This window comes from Falco naumanni, chromosome 4, assembly GCF_017639655.2.
Source record: "Falco naumanni isolate bFalNau1 chromosome 4, bFalNau1.pat, whole genome shotgun sequence".
In the NCBI taxonomy this organism is placed as follows: domain Eukaryota; kingdom Metazoa; phylum Chordata; class Aves; order Falconiformes; family Falconidae; genus Falco; species Falco naumanni.
Window position 1 is genome coordinate 63960129 of NC_054057.1, and position 15120 is coordinate 63975248.

General features: G+C 43.8%; 1 protein-coding gene across 2 annotated transcripts; it reads right to left on the reverse strand.

The window, feature by feature from the left end:
* Positions 1–218: 218 nt before the first annotated feature.
* UHRF1 (ubiquitin like with PHD and ring finger domains 1) lies at positions 219–14884 on the reverse strand. 2 transcript variants are annotated; one of them, XM_040589771.1, is made up of 17 exons: positions 14800–14884; positions 13746–13910; positions 10661–10924; positions 9715–9887; positions 9063–9278; positions 8140–8246; positions 7769–7955; positions 6957–7080; positions 6761–6868; positions 5808–5912; positions 4827–4933; positions 3857–4019; positions 3617–3754; positions 3137–3248; positions 2862–3019; positions 2401–2499; positions 219–1701 (listed from the first exon to the last, which is right to left on the reverse strand). In XM_040589771.1, exons 2-17 carry the CDS (start codon positions 13896–13898, stop codon positions 1555–1557), a joined length of 2361 nt encoding a protein of 786 aa, XP_040445705.1. In that variant the 5' UTR covers positions 13899–13910; positions 14800–14884; the 3' UTR covers positions 219–1554. The 2 variants fall into 2 exon arrangements, with proteins under 2 accessions (XP_040445705.1, XP_040445706.1); XM_040589772.1 differs by lacking the exon at positions 14800–14884 and adding an exon at positions 14008–14022.
* Between the last annotated feature and the right edge of the window lie 236 nt (positions 14885–15120).

Consider the following 15120-nt stretch of genomic DNA (forward strand, 5'->3'; position numbering starts at 1 on the left):
TTCAACATCACACCTGCCTTTCACTAGTGCCTAGAAACAACTATTTTGAGGACGAGAATATCAAATTAGTATTTTACCTGATTTCTTTGTAGTGAAAAATCATAATGAAAATAATAGGCCTTAGAAAATAAAAGGCTTAGCATAATGGAACAAACACAAATTCCTGCACAAGCAATTAGGTCTGGAAACCTGCTTGAGATAAAAAGGAGAACAGTCACTTTTATCTGAAAAGATATTTATTTTGAGAACTTCAGGTTGCACATTGTACAAAAAATTGACAAATTCAGCAAAAAACACTATAAAATGTATTTTTCCCCTAACATATTAACATTATAATTTTAAGAGGGTAGGAGTTAAGAGAACCAAAAATAGGCATATTTGTTCCAGTCTGTCCGCAGTAAAGTGTGATTAAAAAATTCCCTGTCTTGCTGAGGTATTAAACTGCAAACTTTGGTAATGTTAGAAAAAGAAAACCCATTCACAAAAGTATGCCTTCTTGGTGTCATGTACAATAAACAAAATGTTTCCTAAACAAAAAGAAAAAGTCAGAAATGCTTATTCTCCATTTCCACATAGAAGCGCAGTAAATCAAAGATACAAGAAGTCATGTTACCATAATACAGCTAGCATTAGGAGGAAACCTGAAAGTTTGCAAAACCATGCTAATCATATACAGCTACAGTGTTACATTTTACTCAAAGAATAAAATCCGGTTGGCAAGTTTAAACAATTCAGTGCTTATGAAAAATATATATATGGTGATTCAGAGCCCAGTCTTTCAGAAAAGGACAAAAGGCACTTAAGAATGGCTTTAGTATATTCCACAATGGCATTTCTGGATAGAAGACAGCACCTGGCTGAACAAATAGTTCCCTAATAAGAAAGAAGTCCAGCTGAGGTAGTACTTCATATTGCTCCAGCTACTTGGCTATATGCAAGCAGCTTGCTTTATTTATTTTTTTTTCCCCAATATACAAAATTAGCAGGAAATGGCTTTTGATAGGTTTGTCAAATGTATAAAAAACAGTTCTCTAAAAAAAATAGTAAATACTCGCAGTAAAAAGATCGTAAGCCAGGAACCATCTAGTACAAACTGAGCATCAAAATGCTGCCAAGGTGATGCCCTTGTCTACCTTTATGGCCAAATCCTTAAACATTGAAGATTGTTCTAGCAACCAAGCCATTTTTTGGAATTTAAAAAAAACAATAAAAAGAGGGGGCACATGGGGCACTCCGAGAACTTTCATGATCATTAGCAGCCTTACCGGAAGCACTTTAAGTCCGCTAGAAAATATAAATTCTGTGCTAATGAATGGCAGTTTTGAGGAGGGGGAAAAGAAATAATGCAAAGTTCAACATTTAGAACAAAAACAAAATCCACAAACATACAAAAGGATATTCCTTGAAGTTTAATATTTTTTTTAAAAAACACGGAAGACTTTAAACTTTTAGGGGTCTGGGAGAACACGGACTACTTTTTTTTTTTTTAAATTAAGCCCATTGACAACCCATTAATAAGTCTGAACAAAAGAAAGTTAGAAGTGCTTTACAGAATCACCGTCCATTGCCATATCCAGGGAAGAGCTGAGTTAGAATGGTCTGCAGTGTTTCGTTCAGTTGCATGGTGTAATTTTTGCCAAGATCGTAGCGGCAGGCGGGACAACTGTACACATCAGCTTTGAAGGATCTATCCAAACAATCCTGGTGAGAACAAAAAGAAGAAAACTACTTGGTTAAGAGAGATGGGCAGTGTAGCTTGTTCTACAAAGCTGCCACTGGAAAGAATGAGATTCTTTTTATATCCCAGTTCACCCTGGTGTTGACAAGAGCTGAGAAAGACCAAGAGCAACGCAAGGCTGGCAGCGGGAGAGAAAACTTCCTTCACTGCCTGTAACAGCACGTGCACTTCAACAGAGCCCATCAGTCACGGACACGGCATTTAGGTACCCGGTAGAGGTATTTCATTCCATTATGTTTCTCAAGATCAAGAGTTCTGCAGCTGTCAAAGACTGTTGGAACTTCTGCGTAAACACTTCACATCATTCTTCAAAAAGCAAAACAAAACCCCACGCACTCCGTGACACTGCCGAATCCATAGGTGCCACCTCGCAGTACCACCGAGCCCACAGAGTTGCTCTCATCATCTTTTACAGGAATCGGAGAGCAGCGACGCAATACTGGAAAACTTTCTTTAAAGCAGACTTTTCTATGCCAAAGAACTTTCATCAAATCACAAAGTTTTCACACATAAACCTGACTTGTGCTAGAAGACTAAAGACTCACAAAACCCCGAAACAAACCAGCTCCCCAGACACCCCCCAGCTTCCTCTCACCATGAAACGAGTCAGCTCAAAGCTTGGCTCAACAGAACTCTCCAGGAGAGCTGTACCAGCTGCTCACCTTGCACACATTGTGCTGGCATACAGTTGTGACTGGCCGAAACACAACCTCCTGACAGCAAATACACAAGAAGGCCTCTTCAACTTTATTTAGGAATTTCTGTAAAGAAAACATTTGAATTAACTTATTGCCACTACCCTCTGAAAGATACAGAAAAAAACCAAACCAAACTACCACCCCACGTTAAATGCAAGGGATTACTTTAGCTACAGAAAGTTTTTCTACAAAGCTTAACAAGGGAAAAAAATAGTCATATTAAACAAGTTCTGGTAACTGTCTTCTTACTGACCTCAAATACACTGCTTTAAAATTTATGCTGTGGATGTCTACACTAAAAAAAACCATAAAAAACCCACTATAGGTCTGAGGCTGTTTCTTCAATGCAGCCAAAAGGTTTCTGTCTAGGGATAATACAGTAGTTTGTTGTCACTTTATTTCTGCAGAAATAAAGCATGATATACCGGTCCATCTTTAAGAGCTTCTAGTACTTCATTCCACAGTTTTTCATTGGCTTCATCACTTTTTATAAGAGATTTTTGCTGAGGTGTCAGCTTGTATGGCTCAACTTTAGTTTTCTTTGGAGTGCCTGTAGGAGAGTTGATGAGTTTTTCCTCCCCACCTGAAAGAAAACACAACTTCTTAAACAAACAAACAAACAGTAACCAGAAAAGAGCAACTAGGTAAAATGCACAAAAACCTACAGGGCTTTCTATATCCACTTGCCTACTCCACAAACCTGCTGATTTCCTTTTCCTCTTTCCTTTCCCCGGGGTATCAAACTCATCATCTCCATTATTTTCTTTTTCCTTATCTTTGTTTGCAACAGCTTCCAAATACCCTTCCGGATACTGCAGGAAAACACAAACCAAAAATATCCAATATAAACACGCCCATTCACAGACAGACTACTTCAGGTCAGAAGAATGACCCGCGGAGAGCTGCTCCAGGGGTTCTCTATTTTAAGCAATAGATCCCCACTCTTATGGGGCACTTGTTCAGGCTATAGAAATTCTATACAAGAAAGTGAGTTTGGTCCATTTAGCCTCCTGATGTAAGAAGTGCTTTCAGTCTTGTGGGTTGTTTGTTTTCCTGGGCCCCCCTCGGTGTAAGAGGGGCCGTCTTGATTCTTACGCAAGGATCATCCTCAGTAAGAATGTAGAATAGAAAGATTCCTGCTGTCCCTTAAGGTAGCCCTGATGATGTTCCAAAAGAGTACCTGCATCGTAAGGCCAAGCTTTTTCATCCTGTCCTTTCCTTCTTTGGTCCAAGGAGCAGGTTCTTCATCATCCCTCCTAAGCAGGTAACGCCACACTAAAAATCCAGATTTCCCTGTCTCGGGCCAGTATTTCACAACCTAAAAAAGTCAGATGCAAGTCCATCATACTCTATAAAAACCCCTTGGCCATAACCAAACTATCCTTCCCTAATTCAGTAGGTGAATTCAAATCCTTCTTACCTTGTATATTCCATCATATCTGTTCCCTTCTACAGGAGCATATTTACTATGTTTGCCTCCTTTTACATTCCTCACCACTCGGACCGGCTTTCCAGCCCTCCAGTCCTTGGCTTCAGCTCCATTTTTGTCGTTGATGGGGGCACTGCAGTTCAGAGCCAGAGCTCTGGAAGAGAAAGTCCAGTCAACTTTGTGTATTTACCAGGCAGAACTCTTCAGCATCAGAGGCAGGATAAAGCAAACCTTGCATGGTAAATGAGCTACTAAGAAGTAATGAATATAACTATACTATTTTACTCAGAGCAACACGTTGATCCAGTTGAGTACAATACCAAGAGCAGCAGCATACTGGCACTGTGCTGAACCACAGCAACAGCTACCAAAAAAAACTGGAAACCACGGCCTCTCCGCAGATACTGGAGCCCCTTCTGAATCCCTTCCAGAGAAAAAGGATGTAGCCAGGCTTTTTTGTTTGTTTCTTAAATAGTTACACTTTCAAGTATCTTGCATAACACCAAGAACTCTGGGAGACAGTAACTAAGCCTCCTGAGTGGGGACCACATGTTAAATATGCTGATTATTCATTACATTACCCTAATGTTAATTGCACAGACCACCTCCTCCACTCAAGTCCGCACAATTCTGAACTGTTCCTCTCAAAAATAAGAGTGGTCTGGTCTCCCAAGGTGAAAGGTCTTCAGGAGAGAGTGTGAAGACTTTCACGCTAATTTACTCCTCTGTTCCTTAAGTTTCAGTCAATATCAAATGTGAGACTAATACCATTCACAGTACTGTTTCGCTTATAGTGCAGTGTAAGAAGCATTTCCATTGTGAAACTGATCTACAACCTACACCACAGATGATACCAAGTTTTGACAGTTTTTTGACTTAAGACAGTTTCTTTTGATACAATTTTTCAGGCTGACAGATTGCCAGCTACCAAAGTTAGGAACGAAGTGCGAATGCTGCTAACCTGTTCATATTGGTGAGTTTTTGATCGCAAGACTGTTCCGCTGTGCGTTTGTTTCCAGAAAGATCACGCCCTCCGCTCCCTGTATATGTGAAGGAATTTCCATGATCCTGAAATGTATATGGATGGTTTCGACACATTCACAAAAATAATTCAATAAAAGCAGAGGAGTCTTTTAAATCAAGTAGCTTTTTGAGAATACCGTATTAAAGGGAAAGATACTTCCCCTCTTTAAGCTTGCAGACTCATCAGTTAGCCCGTGGTCCTCCCTTATGTCGCCAAGAGAGAAGAGTCGGGTGACAACTGTTGTGTTGTCACACATGTAACAGTGCCAAGGGAGCAGCACTCCCCTCGCACAGGATCAGCTTGGAAGTGCAGGGGCACGTTCCAGATAAGGATAACCTAACTCGTGCCTCAGTACTTACACCGTTACATGACCCTGCAGTCAGAATTAAGGCTTAGCATGGCTGCTGCGATTCGTGGCTACCTGTTCTACAAGAGTTCTGACAGGCATTCGGGGTAGGGGGGTGCAGGTGAGTAACGCGCTGGTGAGCTGCAAAAGGAATGAGTAGCGGAGCCTGATACAGCCTCAGCAGGGGAAGATTTGGCTGGCAGAACCACATGGGATACTCAGAAGACAGGCTTCAGTCCCTAGTTCTGTTCTAAAGGCTCCCCTGACACACAAAGCTCTCTGGCAGCATATACCATGAGACTGTTCAAACTGAGGATGTGGCGGAAACCCTGAGAAGGCAGCTAAAGACTCCTGGATTAAAAGCTGGCATATGGATATTAAACTTAATTTAGATTATCCTGTTTCTCAAGTTGGCACATATTACTGGATCATAGTTTGCCTAGTTTTCTTCTGAAGAACATCAGTATCAGAGAAGTGTCTGATACAAAATGTTAAAAGTAACTAAGGCCAAATCTTTGTTTTAACGACAAGTGGATTTGGTTGTCAGGCGTAAATAATCAAGATTCACTTACTATGTCATCTTCATAGCCTCCTGCCAGAACCAAGGAATAGGCGCCATCGTTACTTCTGCCATGAATACCTGCTACGTGGGGCCTGTGAACACCAGATTCGCTCACCTGAAAAAAAAAAAAGAAAAAAAAAAAAAAAAAAAGCAGCTTGCTAGGCAACTGCTGTCAACAGGCTACAAACAGTATGACTACCCATTGGTCTCGGAACTAAATGAACTCATAGTACTATTTCAGATTCGGTTTGCATCTATTACAGGGTGACACTGTGTTCTCGCCACTATCCTCCAAAAAGCTCCAGGCAGAAGAAAGAAAAGGAAAAATGGTTTTAAAAAATAAGCCATTGAATGTTTCAGTAAATTGAACACATAGGGATCTTTTCGTGGTGAAAATTTAGAGCTTTCTCACTGAGATTGCTTATTAAAAAGCTCCCAGACTTTAAGAATAATATAAATATTAAAATTAAATGTTTGCCTAAGGGGATTTTTTGAAAGAGTTGTAATAGCAACCTTCACCTAAGGTTGCTTTCAAGGTCTCAACCTTGAAAACAAGGTCTGGACAGGTCAGTGCTTTTTCTTCCCCAACCTTCTAACAGGATGAGAAAATCTTCTGTTTAATATATCGAGATATTAGAGAGACACCCTTACCAGGAGAACAAGTGGGAGATACTACACATCTCCAGGAAAAACTACTGGAAACAAATACATTTGGTTTGGGGTTTCCGAGTTACCAAAAAAAAAGCACTAAAGAAAAAAAAACCAAACACCCACACTCAAAATGCCTAGACAATGCAGCATTAGTTATGGAACACTTGATCTAGACAAAGCCAAATTCTTTCCTTTCTGCACTTACATATCCAGTGATATACACTCCAACATTAACTGTTTCAGGTTTCTCGTAAGAGCTGGATCATTCCCATTTTCCCCTGCAGCAGCTTGGGCCAGGATTCAGCTTCATACCTGAACTCTGAACTTCCACATGGTGCCAACAGGAATCCCAGGAATCGGTCCATAGTGGTTCGAGGGGACAATGGTACATTCCTTTGTGCGACCGACACATGCCATGCCCTGTTTCAAAGAGCGAGACCAATCAGCCAAGAATTACAAGGAACTAAACGCACACTACTCTTCAAAATAAAATGGCTTTTGAACTCACCTTGCCCCAGTCTCTCCGCGAGGATGAATTAGCAGACGCCATCTTTTGTTTCTTTTTACTTTCTTTTAATTTCTCTCCTGCTAAGACCACCTCACTTGCATCATTTCGACATTCAGGGCAATACCTGAAGTCACCGGTTAACGAAAATTAATTAGTAGCAAAGCCTTAAACTAAAAAATAATTTCCTCAAAACATACTGAGTTGTTATCTCACATTTCCTCATGTGAAACTAGAGCAAGACAAACAACTCTCCATAGTGAAATTGTATCTGTATTAGCTAATGTCCTTGCCCAATCTTCTAAGCCATTGCACATGTGTCAGGAAATCAGCTGTTATCAAAATTGTTGTATAAAATGCTGACACAGGACACAAAACAGTGTATTTCACTACCTATCTGTATAGACATAGATCTAGATGGTGAAATACAGCTATCACCAGAAACATGTCCTATATAAAACAGTATATATCACCAGCTTAATATGGTGATGGGGCCTGCGGACGACCTGTAACTAACCCATAAAAAACATTACACAAGTTAAGCCTCCTGGCATCAGGTCTGCGTTTGGTTTATGGGTAGTTCCGCTTCTCTTCCAAAAAGGATATAGATCCCAGCACCACTGGGTTTAAAACGTACTCTCACTAAACTGATGCTCAAGAAAAGCTATGAAGTCCTACCAAAAAATGACAGAAACATCTCTTCACCTTGTAGAGTCACAATATTGTCACCAAGGGCAGCCCGAAACCCTAGACCTCACTTTCTGCTCCTAATTACACTGTAAATGCGATACCACACACACATACTTAGAACTTACCAGTCCTCATCATCTGGTATGCTGCTAAGGGGGGGGTTGAGGCAGTAGATGTGAAAAGCCATATCGCACTCATCACACATCAGCTGCTTATCTGGATCTTGTTTACCCCCACAGATATGGCAAGCACAAATTCTGCAGGTCTTGTTCGGGTTGTCCTTACAAGCTTTACACACAGGTCCACTTTGTCCTGTTGGCAAAGAGAGACCAGAGCCTATGTCAGACTCCAGAAAGTGCTGAGACACTTGTAGCTATGACTCCTTTCACCCTTTCCAGCGTATCTTGGCACTCTTAGACCTTTGATCCCCACAAAGACAATACACAGAACATCACAATGTAAGACAGACAATGCAAGAACTATGCCACAGACTCACGTTTTAATGGGCAGGCACTAACTGGACAAGCACTGCCTGGTTCTTCAATTTTATAAATTTCATCCACTAATGTAATTCTGCAGTCATTCAAGGAATCGCCAGCTTCCCTGTAAGAAGTTGTTGATAAAAAGGAATCAGACTCTGAAAGTATCATACAGCATGAATCCACACGCACGTCGGTAACACAGACTGGGCTGGTATTAGTCCTTCATCACACGAAACCTGTTAAAGCATCACACAGTCTGGGACAGTGGTATGACAGCATCACAATTAATTGCATTTTCATGCAATTAAAGCATATCCCTCTTGTCTCAATGAGAATCCAGGCATTTATAGGATTCCAATTATCATTAGTGACTGTTCCTCCCCTAAAATATATTTCAGCCTAATTCTTCTCATATTTTATAAAGTTAAAATCACTGTGGTGAGAGGACAAAAAGAGGAATGTTCTGGCAAACCTGTGAAACTTATCTGAAACTTTTAAGAATTATTATGTACTTCCCCTGCACCCTGAAGCTGAGAGTCCCTCATATGTAGCCTTGTTTTCTCCTTCAGGAAAGAACTGGAGTAATTTTTCATCATCTTTATAAAGTGAGGGTTCAGTATACTGGCACAAAATATTACACCGAAGGTTTTGTAAAACCGCTATGGATAGCTAACACAGCAAACTATTTTTCACCTCTTGGCGAACGTGGGGCTTTACATCCTCCCAGCATTACATCCAATTCCTCCAGTGGAAATTAATGACAGGTACAATCTGACTCAGTCTGTCGCCCAGAAAGGACGGTCCCGCTTCTCACCTCTCCCCAGCACTTCCGTTACACGAGTTTTGTTGCCTCATTTTTTTCAGCAGTCACCAGACCTCATGAAAGCTTAAGCAGAGTTGGGGAATTCAATTTATTCCATGTTATGAATTTGCTTACCCAAGTAATATCTTTGCATTTATCTCTTTGATCATTTTTGTTTCCCTTTTTTGCAGAATCTCTGCATCGTACCAAAAACCTCTCTCTTTTGGTTCATCGGGATTATAGTTGACCATCACCACCTGTCCTACTTCTAGCTGGTGCCACTTCAAAATAGTCCGTGCGCGAGCCCGTACATCACTCGAACTCAGTTGTACAACTCCATTCTCTGGATAACTTGAAGTAGAAGGGAGGCATGGAAGGACAGAGAAGAAAAATCAGTTTCGACATCATAGTTTTTGCAAGCGATAGATTTTATACAGACAGGTCAATTTAAGAACTGATGCCATGTCACATATAAAAAAAACCATCAACAATAAAATCTCCTTCCCCCACACAAACATAGCCGGAATCGGGCAGTCTAACTCTGCTGCTATTGTATCCCACTTAAAATTGGATAACCACAGTGTGTATTTCTGAAACCATGATTCCAGCCCCCTGGAATGCCAGTCAGAATTCCAACTGTAAGAGAAACTTAAAGAGTTAATCGGGCTCAGTAATGTAATTACTGTGTCAACCCCATTCTGTTTTACCTTGTGGATCTCTACAATAAAAATTCCCATCACATTGCCATCCAAGTATCTTTAATAGCCAAGAAGATAACAAAACTCACTCTTCGTATTTCACGTGATATATTACATCTTCTTCAGGAATGGCTGTTGGCTGATCGGGATCTGTGCAGCTGTCCACTGCTTCATTTGTATGCTTTTTTCTGGTTACATTTACAACCTGGGCTTCAAACCACGCTCCCATATTCGTATCGCGAGCGTCAACCAAGTCATTGATCTACACAAAGCAAAGTATACAGCTCACCAAAGTGGATTTTCAAATTAAGCATTAATTTATGAGTCTCCTTGAAGATTTAACCATCTCAAGAGCTTCGCCATTACCAAGATATTTAACAGATCATCTTAAAAATTAAGATTTCCTTTGCCTTCCTGATCCCATTGGACACCCCTATAGCCTTCTCAGGCTGAACCTCTAACAGAGGCTAAAAAACCATTCTACACCCACGTGTGTACAAACAACTTTCTTATCTAGTATAAACCATTATTAGTTGGTCTATAACAGGGTTTCAGAACTGTCTTGCTCATAGGCTGGCAAAGACATCACTAGATCTGTAATAAAGTCCATTGAAACAGACAAAATGACTCTAAACAGCTGGTTGAGATTTTCTTTTGTTCATTCAAGAAAGTTTAAGCTTTGACAAATAAGTGACTCCTCCAAGCAAAAATATTGGGAAATTTTTTTTAAATCAAAACAGGCACTCAGAATGCTTTTCTTTTTTTTTTATTAATCAATTAATGTATTGTAGTTTTAGCTAGGAGGATAAAATGAAAAATAAAATATTTTGACCTACAACATGTTGCATTTAATTGGTTTGTGGGTTGGTTGGTATTTTTTTGTTTGTTGTTGGAGGGTTTAAGAAAAAAAACAAAAAAACCCAAACTATCTTTGTGTCCCCATTGTGCGGATTTTTAGAAATTCTCAACTACAGAGAAACAACTCCCCTCCCGAAGCGCAGTTTTAAGTAACCATAAGGTTTTTTAATAGCTCACCTTATAGAGGCCAAATCCCGGGTCAGTCCAGTCGGGCTGCGCAGCTGTGCTTGGCTGTCCCTCCAGTTCCATGGCACCTTCTCCATTGTGAGAGCTTTTGTCAGATTCGCTTTGGCCTGAGCCACAGCCAGAGTCTGTGTCGGAGAGTTCAGAATCCTTTTCCTTACTAACAGCAGGAAGCACTGCTGGGCTTTGTCTGACCAAGAGTTGAACAATATCATTCAGTCCAACGCTGTAATCAAAAAGGGAGTGACCATCTTCCATCTACAGGGGAAGCATCAAAATAATCTGGTTATTTCATTCAGCGGAGGTTTGCCAATTCAAAACCACCCATCGGGGTGTAATTCTCTGTGCGCCAAGACAGACCACATCGCTTGAAAACCATTAACAAACAAGGAACTTGGCAGTTCTTCAGGTTCACAGTTACTTATAGATTGTTATTCTTACTATTTCAAATGTTCTTTTTTCAACGGACTCTACAAGCTAGAAAAACAAGACTCCCATGCTGTGGTAGACTTGCTACCCAGACAAAGCCACAGCATTCTAGGAGATCTGAAAAGGTTTGCAGCACATTCCCTAGAAATATCAGTTCTGGGAAGAAAGACTTAAAAGTAACTACAGATCCTCTACATTCCCATCAGGATTTAAGGATCACACCGCATTACCTACAAACTCAAAAGGAAGTTCTTTCTTCCTTAATTCAGACACATCCCATAACACAAACGTTAACGCGGACTGGCCTTTGTATTTTAATTGTGTATGTTCCAGATTATTGTTACAGCATCGCTCTGTTAAATGTGGCATCAAGTAGAAGCCAAAGAGTTAATCACCTACTTTTCTCTGCGCAAGCACACAAACTTTCCATTGAAAGTAAAATCAAAAAAGATTCAGTTCAACTTGAAACCACCCAAACATTTCTCAGTGTAGCCAAGCATGTCCTAATTTCACACCCTCTCTAATTTTAAGTCTGTTTCACAAGTCTGGCATCTTGTGTTAGTCAAACCAAGATCCTACCCCTGCAGAAAGGAAGAGAGGCAAGAGGGCCAAATAGGTCTCTCAATTACCTTTCAAGAACTCTGAGGAGCACTACCCTTTTAGAGTTAAAATGTAATATGCGAGACCACAGTGCAGTTAGAAGTTTAGACAAGCTTCCACCACATATTTAAGGTCTGACTAAGAAATTATACAGGAAATGATCATCCCCTTCCAGTCCAAACCACCAGAAAAAGCAATCCCCAGAGCTTTGTTCTCTATCAGCGGGAAACAGAGCAAAACCACAAAAATTTACACTTCACAGGAATCACTATGATAATTCAACTCTGATTTATAGCATAAAATGGCTATGGAACAATCCCTGGAAATCTGACTGTACAGGAAGTGATCTGGACTTTCTCTGGTTCAGAGATGAAAACTCATCGAGTCACACAGAACAAACCAGGAATCGGTTGTTTCTTCTTAACAAAGAGACAGTATCACAAATAGGGGATCATTATCACCAAAGAACACGAGTGACAACAGGTGCAAACAGAAATGGAAAGGCAGAGAACATGAACAGGACATGAAACCACAGGAGTTCAAAGGACAGTCTGAAAGAAGCGCCAGCATCAGAGGAGGTACCGCTAACAAAGGAGGTGGGGTTTTGCTTTTTTGTTTTGTTAATTAACAAGTATTGTCCTAACAGCATTTTAAAACAGTGACTAGTAGGAATTTGAACATTTCAAATGATTCCAAAAGCCAGACAAAACACAAATGAGCACAGCAGAACAATGACTAAGAGAGGCTAGATCACACTGGATAAATGTTTCTGTCTAAAACCACGCCTAAATCAAGAACTACTGGAATTACACAAAGAGGAATCATCTTTGTAAGGCAAGCGCATCCTTCCTGGAAAAAGTTACCACTTCCACCAAAAATCTGTTTAACCTTAGTTATCTGCACAGACTTCAGGGCGAGCGAGGCTGACAGTTGGTGTACCCTGGACCAATCCTCCCTTATCGCTTTATCTGCGACCACAAATGGGTAATTACTGCACCCGAATCTACACTAACACAACAGAAAGGAGGTGACACGAGCCCTTCAGAGATGCTATGTATTCCTACAAGCCTTTTTTACTACTGCTGGTACCCAAGCTTGTTAAACTAAAGCTAGTCCAGGTGTGTTTCCGTATCCTACAATCACACCTGCTAATTATAATGCACAGCTAGTTCGAGTCATCTTAAAATGGAGGGAAAGGTAGGGAAAAAAATTACTAAAGATTGTCTAACTCCACCCATCTCAGAGCATTCCAATTGCAGGCTAAAGCAGCCCGCTATTTCTGAAATAAATTTCTTTAAACAACCAACCACCGGTTCAGAAGTTTCTTTAGCATGAAGGTTTCACAGTGCAGTGCTACACAGGATACGGAAAACGCATCTGAAAATGGTTTCGGTTGTCCTTAATACTAACTTAGATATGTTATTAATTCACGCAGAAGAAAACTTGCTGTACAATTGTGATCGTAAACATACTGTTGAGAACACAACATATACTGCTGAGCCACTCACTATTTTACAGCAAGTTATGTACCCAATGAGATTTTAATGGAGGAGGAGAACTTCAAAATCACGAGCTGCTATCCCCATTTACAAAGAAAAATGGGAAACAGGATCTTTACAGCTTTTGTAATGGTAAAACTGGCAAGGCTCAAAATTTTAAGCCCCCAAAACCCCTGGTCATATCTGTATTTTCAAAGACTTCGCAAAGGCGGTGTCAAAGCAGAAAAGCAACAGGCTGGACAAAAAATAAGAAAGAGGAAAAAAAAAAAAGCTTTACAACTACAAAAAAAAGCCCACTTGCTGACTCCTTGCAGACCCGCCGCCTGAGCGGCGCGGGCAGCAGCTCCGGGAGTCACTAGATGGCAGCAGAACCCCCCATTTTCACGAAATTAAAAAAAAAAAAAAAAAATTAAAATCGCCTTCCCCAGCTGGCGGGGACAGGGCTGGCGGGGGCCGCGGCTGGGGGCCCCCATCCCACCCCACCCCGCCGGCCCCCGCCCCCCGTTGGTCAAGGGCTGGTGCTGTCAAACATCCCCCCGCCCCGTTGGTACCTGCTTGCCGCGGTAGAAGAGCCGTTGCCGCTGGGGCTCGACACCGAAAACCTCGTGTATCCGTAGCCGCAGCCCCTCCACCTTGGTGAGTTTGGAAAGCGAATCCACACGGTGGGTCTCCTTCCCGTCCATGGTCCGCACCTGGATCCACATGGCGCCGGTCCCCTGGCCGCAACGGGAGAAAACAAACCGGGTGCTGAGCGACGGAGACCCGTCGAGTCCGGCCCGTCGGGCACCGTATCAATGAGACCGCTCAACCTACCGCGCCGGCCCGGCCCCCGCCGCCCGGCCCGCCAGCCAGCCGGCCGGCCCGCCCTCCCGCTCTACCCCCGCCTCCGATTGGTCAATAGCCCGGCCGGTGTCAGCACCGATTGGTCAGTCCAGTTTTAACCCAGCCCCTCCCACGCTGAGCCTAACGGCTTTGGTTGCGCCCGTGCCTCTCTGCCGCCTCGCGGGCGGGCGGCGCGCGCCAACTGTATCTCGCGCCACAATTGAAACGTTCCCTCCGCGCGACCCACCCCCCCTCCCCAAGTCTCGCGCGATTATGCAAATGAAAGCGGGGAAAACGGACCGTCTTAAAGGGGCCGCCACAGCCAGTGGCCCACACCGCTGCCGCCGCAGCCCAGTGGGAGCTCCCCGCGGCGGGAGCAGGGGGTGGGAAAAGGCAACCTCACCCTGCGGCGGGGGTCGCTTTCGTTCCGACGGCGGAAAAAAAACGGGGGAGTGTCAGCGACCCCCGCCAGCCCCGTTCTGCATCAGCCCCGAAAGCCAAGCATTCCCCCACCCCCGGCACCGCCGGTCACAATCCCCTCCCGCTGTCCCGTGTCGGGACCGGCGGGGCCGTCCCCTGCCACAGCGGCGCATCCCGGCACCGGAGCGCTCGCCCCCCCCCGGGGAGTGGGGCTCGCGGCGGGAGCAGCGGAGCCGCGCACCACCCCCCGGCAGCTGTCACCGACTCGGTGTCAGCCGCTCCCCGCCATCCCCCCCACCCCGCGCCGCCGCCAACCCCCCCCCTCCCGCTGCCGCCGGCCGCCCGCGGCGCGGCGGGACTCACCGGCGTGGCGGTGCTGGAGGCCGGTGCCGCGCTGCGCCCCGCGGCCGCCCCCTGCGCGCTCCCCGGACTTTGGAGTTTGGCGCGGAAAAGCCCCGTGCGCGGCGGGCGGGCGCCCATTGGCCGCCGCTGGCGGGAACGGGCGGGCGGGGCGGGGCCGCCACCACCTCCCGAGACCGCCGCGCCGCTGCCGGGGGGGGGGTTACGGCTCACCCGCCGGACGTGGCGCCCCCCCGGCGGTGGCCCCGGCGCTCTCGCCGGCCCGGCGCCCCTCGTTCTGCTGCCCGGAGTAAAACCCACTCCCCCAACACTCCCGCGCCGGGG